Raw genomic sequence first — 22,918 nt, forward strand, 5'->3', positions numbered from 1 at the left:
ATACGAGAGCAATAAGGGAAAAATCAGAGTTTGAAAAATGAGCTTAAAAACTAGTCTGCAGATTTACTTCAGATGAGGGCCCACCAATTCTATGCACTACTTGAAAAATACACAATTTTCCTTTTTAGTCAAGGGTACAAATATACCTGATTTTCTTGCTTAACATTAGAAAGATGCTCTTGTAACCTGTCATTCTCCTGAGCTAATGATTCTCTGTTCTGGTTAGTCCGTGCAAGTTCTTCATTGGTTTCTTGTAGCTGTTGATGCAAACTGGTGATATCTTTCTCACAGATACAGAGCGCTTCAGCAGATTTTCTATGCAGCAAATAAGAAATACTTCAGGTATGAAAATACTGCCCAACCTAATACAAATGACAGCTTTTCCAGTGGTTAAGTTTGCAAGTCATGAAACAAAGCTGTAACATTTTAATATTTAATAGAGTAAGAAAAAATATTTCTACATTAGCACATCCTATGATTCAATTTTTTAGTTAATGTTATAAATTAATCAAAATTTGATAATGATCTTGATATTTCATCCTTACCTCGTGGAACGCTCCAACTCAGATATCAGAATCTTGAAATCTGAAATTATTTTCTCCTTAAAAAGAAATACAAAATTAAAATAAACCTCTCGCCACTCCTCAGTCTAAATGGAAAAAAATTTAAACAAGATTATTTATATTTTCCTTTTATTCAGCTAGCTGATTAATTTAACTGTTTAATGCAAAATGGACCGTGGTTATCCAAGTTTCATCCTGTACTGTTTAGAGCTGAAAATTCTGATAATCTAATTTGGCAAATAAAGGAACAAATATTATTATTTTCTGCAGCATATAATAATTTTAATTAATTTTTTTAATCCTTTGTGGTTCTAAAGGTAGCATTTGGCTCACACTCCCAAAACTAAATTATGTCTTCTGCATATTAGGTACGTTATCACAGATTTTCTACAATGAATAAACTACCAGAGTCTGGTATTTTGTAATTGATAAAACAAGAATTCCATCACAAAGTATATTACCTTACTCCCTTGTCTTTGGATACAGATATTAAAAGAAGCATAGACAGGCTAAGGAAATGTCTTCCACTGGAGACACAAGAGAGGTGTGAGCCATCTCTTCTCTAAAATGAACACCATTTTACAATTTACAGTTTTAAAAATGCAAAGTCAGTGCTTATGGCAAGATGTTTTTAGCCTGTCCTGCAATATCTTTTCTTCAAGATTTTGTTAAAAATAAATGCAAATTCTTGAGTTAACAACCACAACAGTTAAAAAAAACCTTATTTAGTTTATCCTAAATCAATATCAAGGTTACTTCAGCTGAAGTGAACAATAATGTTTCAGAACTAAGAACTAAGCAGCTTCTTTATGTACAATATACCTTATGTACAATATACTGTGCAATATACCTTAAGGTGAAAAGAATATAATTCTGATGGTTCTTCAGTGATGATAAAGGCAGTATTATTTGGCACCCTGCATAACATCAGTGGACCCAAGGAAAAATTTAGGCTAAATTTTATGATAAATGAAATATTTTATTGGCTAATTTACTCTTCTCCACTTCAGGAAAGTACTTACAGTCTCCTCTCTTGATAAGTATAAACCATACAAAACATCAAACATGAGATGCTCAACACTGCTCGAACCTACTGCTGTTGAAGTCAACATGAGTTTTATTGTTGCCTTGAAACTGGAGCAGAACTAGGTCAGCAGTGAGCACTGTTACAGATACCAATATAAGATAGGTGTGATGACCCAACAGATCCTTTCCCTATTTACCTTTTGTGACCATTTACATGTTAGAACATACTTTAATTGCTAGGGTTTCCTCAAAAGTAGCAGTCTTCTCTCTTCCTTCTTCCACACAGTCTTGCAAAGATGCCTTCTCTTTATCAAGTTGTGCAATTGTTTCTTTCAAAGCACAGATCTCCTCTTGTTGTACAAGACTTTGTCTTGAAAAATTATCTGGACACAATCAGAAAGCCCTCATTTTTATTAATTCAACCCATTTGAAATAAAAATTCTTTTAATACAGTTCTAAAGCATAAAAGAACATGGCAAAAGCTCCCCTTCAAGAAAACACTGAAGCATGTACCTTTTCAAAACATATAAATAATCTGACTGATATTTATAGAACTGCATTCTTCCTTAGATCAAGGCCTTAAATTACTTGGCTCAAAACAAATCTATCTTTAAACAGCAAATGTTTAGATCATTAAAAATAACTTTCTCAGGTATTATAACAATAAAGGCTTAAACAGAATTACAACAGACAGAAGCAATATGTAGACTACAGCGTGTAATGAGTGATGAAGTAAAAGAGATTGATATCCTGACATTAGCCATTTTTTCTGAAATCTTTTTTTAATCAAAATGAACTTTATGTAGAAAAGTAATAGTTATAAAATTCAACACCACTTAAAAATTGCAAAGATAATAAATGAAAAAAGCGATCTACTCATTACAAAATCAAATTCTAAAAGATGTCTCTCCCTGTCTTCATTCAGCTAATAAGGTGTTACACGCTACATTTACCTTTAAACAGGCAGAGAGTCAATCCTTATATGATCTACATACATTGCATTCACAGAGGAGAACAACAGAAACCCTTCTTACAGTGAACCTTACATCTCAAAAACCATGCAGGCTGCAAATGACTCTTTAAATATCAGTGTAATTGGGCGTATTGAATGATACTTATTAACCATGTCCAGGAGATAAAACATCCAAAGTAAAAAAGATCTGTAGCTTAGTCTTTCAGGGACATCATAGCATATAGTCACGTTCTATTTTTTCCACAGAATCTTTCCCTATTTCAAAACACAAGATGAAAGGTGCTCAAATTTCCACCTCATATTTTTGGATGCATGGCTCTGGAACCTGCTGAGAAAGTGTTCAAACCTAGCTCTAAAGAAAATTCTGATGGAGCAGCTAATCCCAGAAACCATTTCTAGGCACATTAAAGGCAAGAAAATCATCATCAGTAGTCAGCATGGCTTCACCTAGGGAAAGTCATGCTTGACCAACTTGACAAACTTCTATGATGAAATGACTGGCCTGGTAGATGAGGGGAGAGCAATGGATGCTGTCTACCTCGAGTTCAATAATGCCTTTAACACTCCCGTAAGATACTCATAGATCAGCTGTTGACATAGGGGCTGGATGAGCAGACAGTGAGGTGGATTGAAAACTGAACAGCCAGGCCCAGAGGGTGGTGATCAGTGGCACAAAGTCTAGTTGGAGGCCAGTGACTAGTGGTGTGCCCCAGGGGTTAATACTGCATCCAGTCCTGTTTTACATCCTCATTGATGATCTAGATGATGGGGCACAGTGTACTGTCAGGAATTTTGCTGATGACACAAAACTAGGAGGAGTGGCTGATACTCCAGAGGGTCATGCTGCCATCCAGAGGGACCGTGACAGGCTGGAGAAATGGGCTGACAGGAACCTCATGAAGTGCAAAGGGAAGTGCAAAGTTCTGCACCTGGGTATGAACAACCCCAGGCACCAGTACACACTGGGGGCCACCCAGCTGGAAAACAGCTTGGCAGGAAAGCTGGGGGTCCTGGTGGACGGCATGTTGAACATAAGCCACCAATGTGCCCTTGCTGCAAAGAAGGCTAACGGTATACTGGGCTGCATTAGGGAAAGTATTGCCAGCTGGTCGAGGGAGGTGATCCTTCCCCTCTACTCAGCTCTGATGAGACACATCTGCAGCACTGGGTCCAGTTCTGGTCTCCCCAGTACAAGAGAGACATGGACATACTGGAGTGAGTCCAACGAAGGGCCATGAAGATGATTGAGGGACTGGAGCATCTCTCCTTTGAGGAAAAGCTGAGAGAGCTGGGACTGTTTAGCCTGGAAAAAGAGAAGGCTCAGGGCAGGATCTTATAAATGTATATAAATACCTGAAGGGAGGGTGCAAAGAGGACAGAGCCAGGCTCTTTTCAGTGGTGCCCAGTGACAGGACAAGAAGAAACAGGCACAAACTGAAACACAGGAGGTTCCCTCTGAACATCAGGAAACACTTTTTTTACTGTGAGGGTGACCGAGCACTGGAATAGGTTGACCAGGGAGGTTACGGAGTCTCCTTCCTTGGAGATATTCAAAAGCCATTTAGACATGGTCCTGGGCAACTGGCTCTAGGTGTCCCTGCTTTAGAAGAGAGGTTGAACAAGATGACCTTCAGAAGTGCCTTCCAACCTCAACCATTCTGTGATTCTAAGCAAGGGTGTGTTATCACCATTTTACAGAGAAGGAACGGAGGCACAAAGATCAATTGAAAATGCTATCTGATTATTTTGGATGCCCAAACTGTGACCTGAATTTTCAGGATAGAAAGTATTACATGTTCAAAAATACCAACCATGGATTGCTGCCACAGCTGTGAGTGCTCAACATTTCTGAAAATTAATAACCAAAGTGTCAAATCAGGCACTCTGAAAATAGGTCATATGTATAGTTAGTGAGCAGTTTTGAAAAGTTTGGTTGTGCATCACCACAAAATTCTAATGTAAAGACAGCAATAGTATAAAATACTGCATAGCAATATTTAACAGTTTAAATAGCATGTGCTTTCTCTTTCTGCAATTACCTGCTTTATTCACTGTATTTTTGGCTAAGGAGAAGATCTGACAGACAAGCTTGCTTCACTAGACAACACTGATTTACTCCCTACAAAACTCTGCAAAAGTTGGCGCAAAGGCTCCTACAGAAAAACACCACATGATAGTGTAATTAAAAACAATACCATAAGGGAAATAAATCCCAGCCACCTGGGGTTTATTTATTTAGTAGTACAGACAACCTTAAGACTGGCATTCCTGACTTCTTAGTGTTTGTCTCCAAAATAAGTTACTTAACTTGTAAAACAAAAAGCACAATTTGGATTCCCGTTGTGTGGCACATGACATAAAAGATGAACCATTGGAGGACTATACTGCTGTTCTCTCTGCAGACAAGTACTGGAAAGAGACACTTTGCCAAGTGTACATTATTTTGCTGACAAGAGAAGGTAACACAAGACTTGGAAATCCCAAATTCCATTCCAGACTCCAAAAGGGAAAAGGTTCTCTAATGGGCACACACACTTTCTTTCCATCTTCTCCAATTCTGCCTCTCCAAGAAGATACCATTAGCTGCTCATCCTTTCTCTTCACTTTGGTCAGCCCCAAGTCTTACGGTTTCTCATCCTAGATTCCTTCCCTACCAAACCTAAATTCCTAAATCCATATTTTCCATCTCAATCTCCTTTTACTTCCAATCTTTCTCCTGCTTTCAACTTTATTGTCCAAGTCCTAAATATTCTGTGTGTATAGCTGCTTACAGTTTCTAGTCACGGTGCACGTCCAATAGCTCCAAGTCCTACCCACAATCTCTGAACTAGTCACCCAATTTTAAGGATCCTTCCAGTCTCTTTAACCACTTCATACTAGCTCTCCTCACTGGATGTCTCTGATCATTCTTCACTCCCTCCTCTCACTTCATTAATTTTCAGTCTCTGATTTCTTGCATTGCCCCAGCTTTCCCTGGTGCCACATCCACACTGTTTCTCCATTAACTGCCTCCCCAATCTCACCGTTTCCCACTTACAGTGTCCTCTGACAACCAATCCGCCTTGTTGCAAATTCTTGTCAAGCCAATATCCCTGTTCTTCACTTGCCTCCTGGCTCTTTATTAACTTTACTTCTCCTACCTATTTCACTAGGATTATGCAAATTGTAATCTCAGTATCCTGTCTTTACTAATCCTGCAGTTAAAACCTCTCAACTGTCTTCTCTCAGTACATTCTCTCTCCACACCTACACTGTAGTTCCTCTCCTTCAGCATCTTCCACTGTTATTCCTCTAGTGACAGGATAATAGCACAATACAGTCTCCATTAATTTCAAGATTCTTTGCCTGGACTTGCCTCACAGTAATGAAAAATCCTAATGAATCTAGATTGGAACATGCTTCAGTCAGATGATAAGATACCTCAGATGCTAAATTCTGAAAAGTCTCTATTCAGCTTTAATGAACTAATTTTTTTTTTTTAGGCTTAAATTACACTTCATTTGGACACATTTCCTGGGAACGATCAAAAGCATGCAACAACACACAGAGTGACATGCCTATCAAACATTAAGTCCCTTATTTTACTGTTCCAGGGGTATAGGACTTTTAAAACAAAAAATATGTGGATTTTAATGTGGACAAAACATCTTTTTCTCTATCCTTCTCAGGAGTGGCTTAGATGCCTTAGCTAAAGCATTAAAAAAAAATTAAGTTCACTTTGAATGAAATGCTTATTCATTTGAATGAAATGTTCATCTTGAATGAAATGTTTAAATCCAAATAACCAGAGTTTGAAATTTGTAAGTAAGAGAAAACAAAATATTTTAATAGCATAAGGCAGCTCTAACATTAGGTGTCATTATCTATAGGTTAGCTTTAGTTTCCCTTCACAAATTCAGCACTGCATTTGAGAACAGATTACGTCAACTGCATCTATAGAAAATAATAAAAGACTTCTAACACAATACAGTTGTAATTTTGGAAGTGAAAACATATTCCTTGCTACTACAGGAATAATAATTCCTGTACCCACCTCCTTTATTCCCATAATATAAAAAAGATGCAACATACAATATAGGATATATACTCTAAAGGATGTTTTCCTGATTCCATCATCATCATCTTAGGATGCTGAGAGGTGCTACCACCACCTTAGTGGATCATAAATATAACTGATATGCTCAGACACTGCACATTGGTACTGACGCACATTGTTCAGCTGACAGTATGTGCTGTCACTGAAACTTACTTGCAAGAGTTTTATTACATAATTTTAAAATGCAAAAACCTTCCAATAATGAAATAAAACAGATGTTGAAATGTTAAAACTGTCAAAAGTATATTTATTTGCATTCAACACTTTTTCTTTCATCCCATAAGAGAAAAAGAAAAATGCTGTAATATAACAATTACCCTACTGAATTTTATTACAAAAACCATACCTGTCACTCACCAATTTTTTCATCCAAAAGCATAATTTTCTCTTGGGCAAGTTCAATTTCATATTTTTTCTTAACAAGGCTTCGCTGAGTCTCTGAAAGACTCTGTTCTGTCTTTTCATTCAATAAACTGGAAAAGCAGAAGCATTAAACAGGAGAATTCAGAAGTTTATCTATAATTTTTTTTCCTTTTTGAAACATCACTAAAATTGCAAAAGTTAAGAAAAAGCAAGATTCTTCTGTATATTTTAGTCTATTTGGGATATTTTATTAATGTTAACCTTAATCTCTGGAAATTAAAGTCCAAATACTCCTGTAAAGAATCCCAGAAAAGTAAGAAGCATTCTTTACAACAGGTGAACATAAAAACTTCTCAGAAATTATTAGAACAAAAATCATCACTTGGGACATACATTGGAATGCTTGACCTATTTCAAGTTATACCCAAGTCAAACATTCAAATCAAGTAGTAATATTAATGATTCTCAAACTGTTGAAGAAACTGAAGACAACTATCAGCCTGGTTTAGGGGGAAAAGAAAAAGATCTTTTAGTAGCAGCAACTAATATTCAACAACTCAATTTTTACAGTATTCATAAATCTGACAACTTATTATAGAGCAGCAATAACTAAGGACTGGATTTGCAAAGGAGTTCATGTTATTTTAGAAATCACAGTATCCTTAGAAAAGCATTGTGGGCCAGCATGATAATGCACGCTAGCACCCAGCATTCCCACCAATCAAAATCCACCCAAAAAACCTGCACACCCATGTGTTGACTACACCAGTCACTCGTAAGGACACATAGGTTTAGGAGATTGTTTGCCTAACTGAATTATATTTAAGGAAATACAAGAGGAAAAAGTCGCAGTATCTTCTCTTGCAGTCTGTTTGCTCTGTAGCTTAGTTCAGTCTGTGATCTAGTCCTTCTTATCTCTCCACATAAACTTCACAAGTGCTTGATCTTTCCCTCCAGTCAGTAAATTATCCTTTTTTATTTTGCACTCACTGACCTATGCTTTCTTCCCTAAAGGCTTCAACTGAGTCCAGTCCCACTACATGCTTCTGAACATGGTTAAGAACTCCAGTTGAGCAGCAGGCCATAAACCCTGTGCAAGGCTTCAGTTTTATTTCCTCTCATGAAAACGCTCCAAGACTAAGAAAAGGATGTTTGAAACTAACTACACGGGACACTTATTAGTTTACGCGTGTTTGCTTGCCTCTATAAAAACAATAAAAATGAAAAGAAAAAAATTAATTCATATGCAATTTACCAAAAAACATCAATCCCTGCAGCTTCTAATAGAAAGCTCCTAACTCTAAGTCAGAGTGAATTTTACTTTTTCACTGAAGATGGTTTTCAGCATACCATAAAATCAACAAGCCAAGAGCATTTACATATAAATAAGCAATGAGGAAAACAATTTCATTTCAAAAAGAAGGATGCTCAGAAGCACAACTATTGTAAATTCCTTTCCCTTTGAGCTACGTAACAGTTATGAAAACCAACAAACATAGGCTGACGTTACTCGTCAAACTAACGCAATCATATACTTTTACCTACCTAAGTGAAACATATTCAGCTTCCTGTCGGCTCAGCTCAGTTTCAGAGTCCAGTGCTCTTCTTGCCAATCTTTTCATCTCAGTTTCCAGAGAATCAATGGTGTCCTTCATTAGCGCCAGTTTGGACATCTGTTCTAACCGTTCACTATCTAACTATAAATATAATTAAATATTAAAAGCCGAAAGAGGCTGGTTTATACACAGAGTTTCTCCTATTAATTCAAATTCTACTCTGTTTTTAGCACAAATCTTTTACTGAAGGAGAAATGCCTAAGTATCTCATTTACTCAGGGCTTGACTCCAAGTCTACTGAAGATAGTTGGCAAAGAGCTGAAATGCAATTTTCACTTCATTTGAAGGACAATCAATTTCCTATCTTTCATATCTCTGCAAATATTTTCATTTATTAAAGTAAATTTTAGGTTGGTAATTATGCCCAAGGGCAAAAATGTTTGGCATTGATCAACATGAAAAGTTTTCAGTGCAAAATAACATAAAAGAAAATATTATTATTAGGGTATGAAGGGAGAAATCACAGTTTGGGATACAACACTACCAATGATGGATTTCGGCCTCTACTAAGTTATATAGTTATGCCAATAACTGGATAGAGAAATCACTGTAAAACATTTGCATAAAGCACTATATGACCAAGTTACCACCATGAGGCCTTTAGGTCTGGACCTAGAACAAAGAACAGGTCCAGAAACTCTTGCACAGACTCCAGCAAACCTAGTTTGAAATCTCCAGTTTAAAGAAAGCTGTGTTTCATTATTATAATGGTTACACTTAACATTTAAAGAACTGTCCTTTCTAAATTATTTGAAACAGCTCTTTTAAGGTAAAAAATGTTCATCTCATTCCTCTCCTCATTTACTGATTCTTTCAGTACTAATTTCTGTGTTACTATAATCAAAGGTCAGAACGCTGAAGAGCAAGTCAGTAAGATTCATATTGATGTATCGCCCTCAAAGGGTACCAAATGAACTGAAGAAATAAGATGATGTACCTAAAACAGGACTATTCCCAATATTCACTACACATCATTTGTCAAGTGTGTGATTAAAGCTAATTTACTACTTGGAGTACTCAGAGTTATTTAAGCCTACAGCATATTCTTCATCACAGATACACTCAGTTTAATATTATAATCCTTGGAACTATACTTATAAGCTTGGTAGGATTTAAAAGGCTGAAGGGGAAAAAGAAAATGAACCAGAATTTATAACCACAAGATCTAGAAGAAAGATACACTACAGAAATCAACGTTAATCTATTTAAAAATCAAGTTCTACCAAGACTGTAAATATATTTAAGGTTTATATTCATTTTATTAATGTTTTCATTTTCTATTTTAGCACCATATGTTAGCAAACAATTGCACACACAAGTAACTTAAACCATATTAAATAGGACTTGCCAGAACAGTACAATTACATTTGGTTTTGGAGCATCAGGTCTTAATGATAGACAGTCATAAGATAATTCACATTGGAATGGACTCCAGGAGGTCTCTAGTCTAAACTCCTGCTCAAAGCAGGGCCAGCTCTGAGGTCAGGTTGCTTAGAGCTTTGTCCAGTCCAGTCTTGAAAATCTCCGAGGCTGGGGACTGCTCAGTTGTCCTTACAGGAAAGAAGCATTTCCTTGTATTCAGCCTGAACCTTTCTCATCTCAACTGACACTCATTGTTGCTCATCCTTCCACCATGCACTGCTGTGAAAAGCTGATTTCTGACTTCTTGATGAGTACTGGCAGGTAGGACTTAGGTCTCCCTTAAGCCACCTCTACTCCAGGTGGAACAAGCCCAGTTCCACCAGCCTCCCTCTCATAGGGAAAGTGTTCCAGCCCCAAGTATCTTGGGAGCCCTCCACTAAACTCACTCCACTTTGGCAATGTGTTTCTTGTACTGTGGTGGCAAAACTGGATGCGGTGTATTCCAGATGTGGTCTCATGAGTGCTCAGTAAAGGTAGACAATCACTGCCCTTGAGCTACTGGCTGCATCCTGTTCACACAGCCTAGTACACTCTTGGCCTTCTTTGCCATCATGGCATACTGCTGGCTCATGTACAGCTTGCTGTACACCAGGGCCTCCAGGGCCTGAATTTTCAGCAGAACTGCTCCCAAACCCATTGGACCCCAACCTGTATTGGTGCCAGCGGCTCTTCTTCCCAAATTCAGAACTTGGCATTCATCCTTGTTGGACTTCATAAGGTTCCTGTTGTCCATTCCTCCTACCTGTCTTGGTCCCTGTGGATGACAGCCCTGCTCTTGAGTATATCAAGAGTTTTCCCTGATTTGGTGTCATCTGCAAACTTTATGAGCACACATTCTGTCATCTCCTTCAGGGCACTGATAAAGATGTTAAACAGGACAGGCCTCAGAACAAACACCTGTGGTGCTCCATGTTAACACTCTCCAGGCCAAGTACGACCCATTAACTGCTACCTGATAAGACTGACCATCCAATCAAATTTTCCCCCATCTAGCTGACCACCCATCCAGACCATAACATCCAAACCTGGATACAAGAACACTGTGGGTGACAGTGTCAAAAGCCTTGCTATAGTCTTGGTAAATACATCCACTGCTCTCAGCCTGTTGTTTCCTAATAGAAAGCAGTCAGGTTGATCCTCCAGGATTAACCATGAATATCATCTGTATTACATTTACAACTCCATAAAAAATTATTTTCCCTTACATTTTGAATAGTGTTTTCTAGCTCTTCAATTCTCTGTTCCAAATGAGCCTTTTCATTAAACGCAGTCTCTTGGGAAATCTGTATCAAATAACAACAACAACAAAAACACACATAGAACAAGTCTGAACTCACCACAGACATGTAATGCAATTAATTCTCAGGATTAGAATAGAAATCTTTAGCAACTTTAATTACACTACTAAGTAGTTTTCATGTTAAAATAACCGGGGGGGGGGGATGGGGGGGGGCACGGGGCGGGGGCAGAATCAAACCTTTAACTGCTCCCTAAGGCTATCACGTTCTGTAGTCATCCTTCGGAAATCTGACAGTGCCGTATCCCTTTCTATCTCCACATGTCTTAACATAGCTTGAGCTGTCACAGCACTTTTAGGAGTCCTGGGGCATTTGATAACTTCCTGACGAAGTCGGGAAATCTCTTGCTGTGCCTGTTTTTAAAAACATCAGCATAACAGAAATATGGAATAGATAATTTAATATATTACTGTAGCATATGGCTCGTAAGGCAGAGCATCCCAGAAACTGCAATATCAAGGATGAAGTAATGATTTGTGCATATATCCTTTGATTCAGGAAAGCATTCTTAAGTCAGGACAGCACTTACAAACTTGTATTTAACTGACAGATTCAAATCACAGAATTTCTATAACTTTTTTCTACTTTTTGAACAAATGCTTTGCATTTTTTCTTTTTTACAAAAAAAAAAAAAAACACAAAAATAGGATTTTTTTCTTGCACATCACCTTAAGCTATTTCAATTAATCATACAAGTATAAATAAAATTACCCGTTCATAAAGATTGACAATTTTGTCTCTCTCAGCTGTTAAAACTTTGAAGTTACCCTGAATTTCTGCCACACGGCGCTCATATTTTTTCAGTGTTGACTTAAGTTCTTCACGTTCTCTCAATATTTTCAAAACTTCTGGATCAGAACTCACTCCCTTAAAGATGATATAAGGTTAAAGTAGAGAAACAAAACTTGATACACTTTATTATATCTGGTTTGGAAATTTCTATAAAAGATTTAATAAGCCTTCAACCTAGTAACCACAAGACCATCAAGACTGTACATATATATTTCTTAGTAATAGAACCCACATATACATAACATTTTCTAAAATACACATTTATTTTGAGTAGCAAATGTCTATCACAAATGTTACTGACAATCATGTTAATAATTACTTGACATAAGCAGATGTCAGGAGCCATTTAAAGTCATATACATGCATGCAGTGTAAAACGGCAGTTAAGTTCACATTATTTGCCCATTCCCATCTTGGGCATCCCTGTGTTCATAATGAATTTATTTTTCTTCCTGGTAATTATGGCTTTGGTGATTTAGCATAAGATAAACCAATATTATAAAAAAATGTATTCCTCTTCTTCCAAAGTGTTTTCCAAGCTCACCTGGATGGATGAAAATTTTTTTGACATGCTGCCACAAGTAGAGGTTCGCTTAGGACTTGAAAATGCGTTTCTAAATACCTTCAGCAAATTCTCAGTCTCACTTTTATAGTAGCCTCTGTCCTCTTCCAAGGTCTTAATAAAGGTATCAAGCCTTGAAGGTGACTTCCCTTGCTTTATTTCAGCTTCTGTTTGTAAAATAACCTGCATGTGCAAAAATGAGATAATTCATTCACTGAAACAGAACTTTTGTAATGAACGATACTTCAGTGTAAAATAAACATACTCTTCAAAATGAAGAGGAAGCAGATATCTAATTAAAATAAATATCCATTTAATACTTTGAAGTAACTTCTGAATGTCTGTATTTTCTCATTTGTGTTATATTGCAGAATATGTCTGAATGTCCTTCTAAAATGGATCTAACAGGACAGAAAAGGACATAAAAGCTAAATGTTAATTAACTTGGAATGTATCTGTTCAAAACTAAAGAGGACAATTAAGTAGATTTGTATTAGAATAGCTAATGAATTTTAAATATGAAAGAAATTAGGCCACTATGTTTGCTTAAGATCCATGAAAGGTGAACTTTTGAAATGGAAATAAAGTAATGTGCAAATAACTATAGTTGAAATCCAGAAAGTCACGTAGGGACCTAAAACAGATTTTGAAGATGAACTGCAATTCCAGAGTTCAAAATTGCACACCAGATCCCTCTCCATTACAATCTATCTGTTGGAAGTACCTGGAATCATGAAAGTTTAAGCACCTAGGGAATACTAAACTCTGCAAATTTATTATTTTTGTTAAGACACATGCAGAAGTAGGTCTTTAAATCCCTGAAAAGTTATAAATTAATCACCTAACTCTCTCAGTAAATCTAGCTCTCAAATCCCAAACTTTCTGGCTGAAGGATCTAAATCTTTCCAGGGTAATTGAGCAGTAAGCTCTACATGGTCAGAGTGTTTTTTTTCCAGGGGGGGTTCTTTGCAGGATTGTGGCATAAGCTCAAATATTTTATACAGGAAAGAAAAAAACCAACCCCTCCCACCACCCTGAAATTTGAGACAAATCTTTAAATTACAGTAATAAATTATCATCTTGAACACAAACAAATTCTCTATCAATTTATACTGGAAGCAAGTGAATGAGCGGCTTAATAAATTCAAATGTTAAATTAAGTTAGATTTACCACTAGCAAATATTTCTACAATTGCAACATTGTATACATTTCAAAATATTCCAACAGTATCGTTACACCTTAAGGAAGACAGAATATTAAGATAAAAATTTTAAAGAAAAAATGTTACTTCTTTCTGTTTTGCAAGTGATTTACAAGATATTCAAAACAGTTATATGCAATTTTGTAAAACAAAACAAACAAACAAAACACAACAACAACAAAAAAGAGAGATTCTCAAAAGCAAAATCATTACAGGCTAGTTGCAAAACAAACAGATTGCCATCCATCCAGAGACAGAAAACTACAAATGAAAACAGATATGTTTATCCATTCTATAACTTGTCTCTTATCAGTGAAAACAAAGCAAGTGAAATTCACTTGTACAAGTATTAATTTCATGTGAAAATGACCTGATTTCATAGCTACATATATATTAAGGATACATGTTTAACTCACAGATTTTAGTGTTTTCACTGAGTGTTCCAGCTTCTTTATCTTGTTCTGCTGGTGTTGAATTTGAATCTACCATAAAAAAATTGAGAGCAAGAGATGCATTGATTTTGTATAATCATTAGCACAAATCCAGCATTTTAGCTCAACTGTTCTAGTCCAAAGGAACATTTTGTACATGTTTTCTAGTTTGACTAGGCTAAAAACATGCTATTTAGTAACAATATACTTAATCTAGAAGGGAATCAGTTAGAAGTTTTATCTTCAGATGCAGTCCAGGATTAGGAAAAACAGTAACAGTTGAGTTACTCTCAGGTGAGCAAATGAAAAAGGAAGCATGAGATACCTTTCCCCAGAACTGTCTTACCAAGAAACTTTTGAAAACAGGGACAGTTTGAATATACCTGTGGGCTAAAGAAATAAGTATGTAGTTACACTAATTGCAAACAAAGAGTATGCTTTCTCCCATCTGACCACTACTACTAAATCACATAATTGCATGTGCATAGAATGCAATTTTCCATTATCCTGTGAAATCAAAAGCAGTTTTCACTGAAATTACATTCTTTCCAACTGCAAGCATACTCCTAACTGCAACCTACTCCTCCTTCATCCCAACAAATATATTTCAAAGCAGAGATTAAAGCTAGAAGTGCAGCCCAAAAGGTCAACCCTCCCCCCCCCCCAACAGTTTCCCACAATATTAGCAAACATTAAAATATCACTGCACAATATTAATTCTAATGAGTAGATACCTTTGCTTCCTCAAGCTCCTTATCACCAGTATTCAACAGTAATTCTTTTTCCAGCTGCTCAGATAGTTTGCCAATTACAGCCAGTTCTTTACACAGATGATAATTTTTACAGGTGAACCTATCCACTTGACTTTCCACCGCTTGCTTCTTATCAAGCAGTTGTATGACATGTTGCCTTAGCTCATGGTTTATCTTCTTCAGATCTTCAATCTATGAGGACAAGGAGGAAGAAAGTATTTTACTTCATCTTCAAGGATTTGCAGGAAGTATTTAATAATAAGAAATAATTTACGCATAACAAAAAAAAAATCAGTATATGTCATTTACAAATGAACAATATGCATATTACTAGCACCATTTTGTACAGATTAATTATGAAGGGTTCTGGACAATGGAGAATCTGATTCTTAATATTTATGCTAAAAACCTATCTCAAGCTAGGCTGCCACTAGAGTTATTCTCCCATAGTACTGTGAGAGGAAAAGTCTCTCCAGGCCTGGTCTCAAGTTTCCAACACCCTTACTCACTATGGCTCTGTTAGATCTTAGGAATGCCCTTCAATCATCCTCTTTGAGTTGGGCCTGTATCCTTCACACATACTTCACAAAGGCCAGCAGAAATGTAGGAGTTCAAGTATTAATACTAATTCATCAGTTAATCCATATAAGATTAATAATTTTCCTGGAACAATATTGTCTTTAAAAAAAATGTCTACGGCCTTTTTGTAAGAAACCAGAAGTTGCTAACTATTTTGGCACTGTCAACTTATTGTAACATCTCAGTCTACAGGAGCATTACAGCCTTGGATTTCTAAAATCCCAGCCCAGTCAAGATATGGATACAGTGCAATGCAGAAACTCCATTGTTTGCACAGGCTGATCCTGTAATGCATGAGAAATCAGCATCACTGAATACCGAATTCTGTGAGGTTCACTTGATTCTAATAGTCAGAGAATTTTCTTCAGGTACTACTATCAGTGCACAAAAATACGTTTTGAATTATTTAGGAAGACCTGAAAGATGCTTTGTGACTAAAAGCTTTCTGAGTGGGCTCTGTCCTGTGACATTCTGTAGTAGTTAATTTTGCCACTTCTTCTGTTCAATGGGTATATAAATACATTAGGAGAGTCAGTGAAAAAATTATGAATTTATTTTAATTTTATTTTTATGTTTTCATCAAGCCTGATCCAGCTAATGCTACTGAATTAATAACAAAGCACAGTTATAGACCTGAAAACGTGATAATTATGGATTGGTTGAGGGGAAAAGTAGGGGTTTTTTTTTCAAAAATCTGGGAAAAAAAAAAAAAAACAACAAAAAAACACCACAGAAAGCATCCACAAAGGGCAGTAGAGACAGCATCTGTCTTTGGGGATTCCTGCACTTTTATTAAATTACGAAATTTGGGGAGAATACAGCTCTGCTATTACTGGAGGAAGTTCACAACGATGCCTGCCTTACATGGTGGGAAGAGGAGTGCTAATGAAGGGCAAGGAGTCTAAATCCTACTCTGCATCTGAATGTACAAACAACACTTAAAATTACAAAACTGAAGTCTGAGTCACGTCCACACCCTCAAGCCTCAAGCAACTGACTACACCAGAAGTGGTTTTGTTGCTCCATACAGCAAACCTGTTTATCATTTCTCAAGGGTCTTTTCCAACCTAAATGATGCTACGACTCTACGATTTTCCCCCCTCATCTTCTCTTGGATAACCAAGAAAGTTCTGGCAAGCACTCAGACATACCGTATTTAGATTACCAAATTAAGGGTTCTTCATGGAAAATACCATTTTAGCAAATTACTCTGCTTTATACAGACAGGAATTACAGTTTGAGCACCTTAACTAATTACAACTGTGCTCACAATGCTATATGATGAAAGTGGTCTGTAAGCAAACAAAATTATCAATCACTTAAGGCTTTATAGGCTCAAAACCCAATACCACACTAGCAAAAAATACTCATAGCCATAAAAAAAATCATAAAGTACAAACAACCTTTGTTCCTGTCATGTCATTGCATTCTGCTCTAGCTCATGACAGCTTGTTCCAGCAATATAAACTGGGGAGGAGAATGCTACCATTTAACTTCCTAGGCACAAAAGGATGCAGAAAAGCATCTTTTTGTATTTCAGCTATATCAAAATAGAGGAAATACATGATAATAAGAAACATGGACATAACTTATGAATTATCTCTATCTATCAGCATCCTCTCAAATATAGAGCAAGGCCGGAAACATTTGTAAGTGTTCAAATTCTGTTCAATTCAGCTGAACATAGGGATATGGATCTACTTATCATCAACTCACAGTACTGCCGCTTATGTTTCCTTACAAATCCACACACACTTTGAAATATAAGAAGGAAGAAAAAGATGGAGTGGTCTCTGGCAGCTTTCTCAGAATAACTATGATAAAGTAGGGCCACTGGAATGAGTCCCTCGGTGAAAGATGAATGAGCCACAGCGAGACAGCACAAGTGGCAAGCACACCAGTGCCCCACAGTGCTATTCAACGCCCAACAGTCTGCTCCTGTTATAATATAGGAAGTAGCCCACAGGTCTAACAACAGAATATGAACATTCAGTTACCTGCCAGCAGGAAGTTATCACCACCAGCATGACCACAACAGTTTCTCTCCATGCTCAGGTTCAAGAGTTTCAAGGGCAGCTGGTTCACCGAGTTCTTTCCCTACCACATTCAACTTCATCTGAATCAAATCTCTGCCACCAAGTATCAGTCTGACCATCAGCCTCAAGGTGTTTTTAAGCACCAATATAAGCGACAGTTTTGTTTAGGAGTAAGCTAACTTAATTTGGGGTATCTACAAAGAGGCATTTCTAGAAAGTGATTCCCATGATTGATTTTAGGCATTCATCCTAAAAATTAATAGTGCCCTAGGAGTGCCTCTGACAATAAAGACAGCCTAGATGTCTCTCATCTCTATCACAGTCATCATCACCTTTGACATGTGAAAACAGATGAGGTGAATCCCATCCTAATACTCTGTTCTCTCTGAAAGAGGCACTCACAACTTTCTCCAGTTATATGCATTGCCTTAAGTCTTTCCAGAAAGGGAACAGAACAGATCAGAGTAATCTGCAAGCTATCCGTACCTTCAGTACCTCACTGAGCAGAGGACTCAAATTTACAGATAGAATACATCGTATTTGCTCACTCACAATACTACTTTTACTCAACTTGTGAAAGAGAACTTTTGGAAAGACATTATAATATTTGTATTTCCTAAAATAATTATTATTGATGCTTGCCATAAAGTGGCAAGATTTAATTACCGCTGTTGACACATTTCACCACCACCCTCCGAACTGTGATAATGCAACCCCCTTGCAACTGGGATGAAACTTTGCGCTAAGACCACTCTAAGCTTCATGCAGCACTAAAGACACTAGCAGCATGACCAGAAGAATTCAGAGTTAGCAAACTTTCTGGACTGATTAAGTCCCCAAAACTGTTTTTGAGTTCCAAGTCTTTCAGCGATTAATTGAAGATGCTCCTTTCCTCCTTGTTCTCCACAGTGCACGCAGCACCAGCACCTGCAACGTCCTGCGCCCTGCACCACCGCCCTCCGCACCGCTCGCCCCTGGTCGCTCGGCACACACCCGCGCCGCGCCGACCCCCCGGGCTCACGGGGCAGCCGGGCGGGGCGCCGAGGCGAGTCCCGCCGGTCTCTACCTTGCGGCGGCTCTCCGCTCTCCCCTCCCGGCGCCCTGGGGAGCGCCGGGCGCTCATGGCGGCTGCCGGGGCCAGGTGAGGCACCCGCGGCCGCCCGCCCCGCGCACTCACCCGCCGCCGCGCCCGCTCTCTGCCCCGGCCCCAAGGGGAGCTCTGCGCGCGCGCGCGCGCCCGCCCCTCTGGTCCGCGGCGGGGCGCCACGCCCCAACGGCTGCCTCCCTCTGCGTTCCCTGGGCGCCTGGCAACGGCCGGCGGGCTGCCGCGCCCGTTAACCGCCCCGCTCAGCCTTGGCGGGGCGGCGGGAGGCAGGGGGCGGCGGACGGCGGATGGCGGGAAGGGACAGCCGTGCGCTGTCATTCGCCTGCCCGGGGCGCGGCCCACGTCTCTGAAGGCTGTCTCCTCAGCCCCGGGGACCGCCCGCCGGCGTCTCCTCGCCTCCTTGCGGCCGCGGTGGGGCGAAGCTCTCCACAGCGGGAGCACAGCCAAGGCGGGAGGTGGTTCGTCTTCTTCCAGGCGGCTGAGTGGAAGCCTTGGCTAGTCTGGATGGTTGGGAAGAGCCGTAGAAACCCCGACTCCAGCTCTCCCCCTGAAGGAAAAGCTACCCATTACCATTACATCCTCACAATATTGCCCTTCCCGAAGCTGTCCCATTTCCTTGGGCTGGGAGTCCTGCAGGACAGAAGCCAAGGAGCTGCGATGGACGAACCAACTTCTGGCACAGTACCAGCACAACAACTTACCTAAGTAGCTCTGTGTAGCGAGCATGTAGGGTCTCTACTTTTGTTCTCTTTAATCTTGCTTTCAAAGATGATCATAACACCTGCTGTCCTTACAGGTGTATATGACTGAAATGCTAGAGGCAAAACCAAATGAGGGGTTAGAAATAAACCTAAGAAACTATTAAAAAACCTGAATCAGAGGCCAAAAAAAGTAAGAACATATGCACTGTAAAATCTTGCACAAAATTATGAGTAAAACTTTTTTTCCATTAATTCTGATATAAATATTGATGAGCACTGTCTTCATATAAATTTTAATTATTTCTCTCTCTACTTGGTTTCACCTTGGGAGGTATTTGAGTAACTCTTATGTATCAAAATTAAACTTTCAGATATCAGGTTTATGACTTCTAGCATAGTTCCTCAATAAACATTACTAAAGTCAATAAAAGGTGCTCACATTTTGGTTTTAAATACAAATGAATATTGAGTGACTGGTTGCCTCCATATCTTTTTGAATGGCTTTTTTGTTGGGCGGGGAGCTAAGCCAAGCCTTTCCTCAAGTGACATAGAATCATAGAATCGTTTAGGTTGGAAAAGCCCTTTAAGATCATCGAGTCCAACCATTAACCTAGCACTGCCAAGTCCACCACTACACCATGTCCCTAAGCACCACATCTACACCTCTTTTAAATACCTCCAGGGATGGCGACTCAACCACTTCCCTGGGCAGCCTGTTCCAATGCTTGATAACCCTTTCGGTGAAGAAATTTTTCCTAATATCCAGTCTAAACCTCCCCTGGCGCAACTTGAGGCCATTTCCTCTCATCCTATCACTTGTTACCTGGGAGAAGAGACCGACCCCCACCTCTCTACAACCTCCTTTCAGGTAGTTGTAGAGAGCGATAAGGTCTCCCCTCAGCCTCCTTTTCTCCAGGTTATACAACCCCAGTTCCCTCAGCCGCTCCTCATCAGCCTTGTGCTCCAGACCCTTCACCAGCTTCGTTGCCCTTCTCTGGACACGCTCCAGCACCTCAATGTCTCTCTTGTAGTGAGGGGCCCAAAACTGAACACAGTATTCGAGGTGCGGCCTCACCAGTGTCGAGTACAGGGGGACAATCACTTCCCTAGTGCTGCTGGCCACACTATTCCTGATACAAGCCAGAATGCTGTTGGCCTTCTTGGCCACCTGGGCATGCTGCTGGCTCATATTCAGCCGGCTGTCAACCAACACCCCCAGATCCTTTTCTGACGGGCAGCTCTCCAGCTACGACATAAAGTTCTCTCCAGACCCTGACAGATAAAAAGACGACTTCCTCAAGTAATAGTTTCATTCCTCTCAGTTATTTGGGGATGGAGACAGGGAGGTGGGTGAATATCACAGTTTGGCGTACTCTGACATATGATATAATGCCTCCCATTGTTGGTTTGAGTGGAATTCTTTGGTTTTAAAGCACCCTTAACTATCTTTAATTCAAACCTCCCTGGGCCCATCTGCACACATGCAGCATAGGGCTCACCCCCAGTTAATCCAAAAGCCTCAGAGAAAGACAGGGAAAGGCAGCACAAGAAATGCTTACAGGTCAGAGGATTTCAGAGACAAAGCCAAGCAGCTGTGCCTTGTCAGTCCAGCCCCAGGAGAGAAGACGGGTATTCTAAAACTGCCACAGCTGATCACCTGGGACAGACAGCGAGCTCAGGGAGCTCAGCTTAACACCTCTACTCTAATTAGGTTCATCTCTTTCAGAAACTAATATCCAAGGAGACACTTTTACAGATGAAAACTCCAACAATTGCCATACAACCTCTCTGGCTTGACAAGAACAAAACAAGTGTTAGATAAGAAAGACTCAATCTTGTGAAAATAGCCTTCCTTTAATTAAACCTTATCTTCTATCCAAACCCCATCTAATTTACATATGTATTTGTAAGATATATGTGCCAGTTGTATTGTCCAGAATAAATATTACCTTTAACATTACACTTGTTTCTTGACAGTGTCAAGCATTAGCTTTGCACATTATGATAAACCCCAGTATGAACTCATTCCTGTTTTTTAATGCTAGGACTAACATACTAACTGGTTTACAAACATCGTAAAGTTAAAATGTCAAGGTATTACAAGGCTAATTACGCTGTTCTTTATTCCACTAACAAAATCATATGAAAGAAATTACTTCTTATGTTTTCTTATACCCCAAGATAGGAGTTCTTATTTACAGCACCTCCAGCTGCACATCTCTTCTTGGAATAGTACAGACAGGGAGGAGAAGACTGGCACCTTTGAAGAAAGTGAGGTGAAAAGGGTAAGGAGGCTATGTGAATCCTGTGGCTCCTATTGCCTGCTCGTGTCTGGCACAGACATAAACAGTCTTTGAAAGAGGCTGCTTTAGGTAGTCCCAAAGTCAAGCTGAGAAACCAGAGAAAATGTACTCTCTTCCCTGTTAGGCATTAACACAGAGTTTATATGCCAGAGGCAGTGCTGGGTAGATGATGCGTTTTTTGGCAAGCTTCCACCATTAAGCATTCATGGAGAGAGCTCACCTTTTTGGAGATTAGGAGTGAGTAATACCTCTGAAATATGATCCCCATCCAAAGACAGAGAAGAAATTGGAAGATTTTAACTTCCAGAAAAAGGGCAAGAGAAACAGTCTTATTCTTTTCCTCTCTTCATCCTGGATTTCTTATAAGTCTTACTTTCTGATTTTGCTATGGTGGAAATCATCACAGAAGATTCTGCATTATCACGTTTGTCTCCAAAAGAGATGTGAAAAGATAGTATTCAAGGTTTTCATAACTTTATCAAAATTATTCTTCATGAAAATTCATTTTAGAAGTAAAATTATATATTTTTAGTTGGCATTGTTCTGGTATGTCTATGGTTTTCTCTCTTGGTGAGTATGGTGAGTTTTCTCTTATATGTTAATGCTGGTTAATGTTGTGCAGAACAGTTGCTTTGCTTTTTGTGTACCAAACAAAAATTTGTTGATCAAAGAAAGAATGAAACTCACAGACAGAATTGTTTTCAAAAGCAAAAATAATAATTGCTGTGTTTTGTAGGTATGTGATTTATAGGATCGTAGTTAAGACAAGAAATTTTAAAAGTCCAATCCAGAAAGGTTATTATTCAGGTCCACGGAGAAGATGGCATTAGTATAACTTTGCGCTACCTCTCTTACACTAACCTCACCCTGCAAAACTTGCAGCTTCCTACATAATGCAGTCCTCACTAGACTGAGTGAAGAAAGAAATAAATCATGGTATGTACACTTTATCCATTGGGAAAGTATCAGATACCACACCTGGAAATTTGGGACAAATTAGGCCAGATATGGAAACATTATGGTTTGTTCCAAATTACTTCAATTGTTGGGGCTAGGGCAGGCATCAAGGATGTGTTTCTGTAACAGAATTGCATGGCC

General features: G+C 38.9%; 1 protein-coding gene across 2 annotated transcripts in view; it reads right to left on the reverse strand.

The window, feature by feature from the left end:
* The window catches only part of TSGA10 (testis specific 10), a 37,178-nt gene extending 18,106 nt beyond the window's left edge, over nucleotides 1–19,072 (reverse strand). Inside the window, exons 1-12 of one of the 2 annotated variants that reach the window (XM_072849667.1) lie at nucleotides 18,778–19,072; nucleotides 15,079–15,288; nucleotides 14,330–14,395; nucleotides 12,694–12,894; nucleotides 12,069–12,224; nucleotides 11,537–11,710; nucleotides 11,265–11,342; nucleotides 8,567–8,718; nucleotides 7,016–7,131; nucleotides 1,818–1,972; nucleotides 546–601; nucleotides 147–315 (exon numbers count right to left, since the gene is read on the reverse strand). In XM_072849667.1, the coding sequence (XP_072705768.1) occupies nucleotides 147–315; nucleotides 546–601; nucleotides 1,818–1,972; nucleotides 7,016–7,131; nucleotides 8,567–8,718; nucleotides 11,265–11,342; nucleotides 11,537–11,710; nucleotides 12,069–12,224; nucleotides 12,694–12,894; nucleotides 14,330–14,395; nucleotides 15,079–15,288; nucleotides 18,778–18,834 (1,590 nt within the window). In that variant the 5' untranslated portion in view covers nucleotides 18,835–19,072. The remainder of the gene's footprint in view (nucleotides 1–146; nucleotides 316–545; nucleotides 602–1,817; nucleotides 1,973–7,015; nucleotides 7,132–8,566; nucleotides 8,719–11,264; nucleotides 11,343–11,536; nucleotides 11,711–12,068; nucleotides 12,225–12,693; nucleotides 12,895–14,329; nucleotides 14,396–15,078; nucleotides 15,289–18,777) is intronic. The other variant, XM_072849666.1, reaches the window with a different exon arrangement.
* Nucleotides 19,073–22,918: the final 3,846 nt, after the last annotated feature.

Source organism: Ciconia boyciana, chromosome 1, assembly GCF_034638445.1.
Source record: "Ciconia boyciana chromosome 1, ASM3463844v1, whole genome shotgun sequence".
NCBI classification, from domain to species: domain Eukaryota; kingdom Metazoa; phylum Chordata; class Aves; order Ciconiiformes; family Ciconiidae; genus Ciconia; species Ciconia boyciana.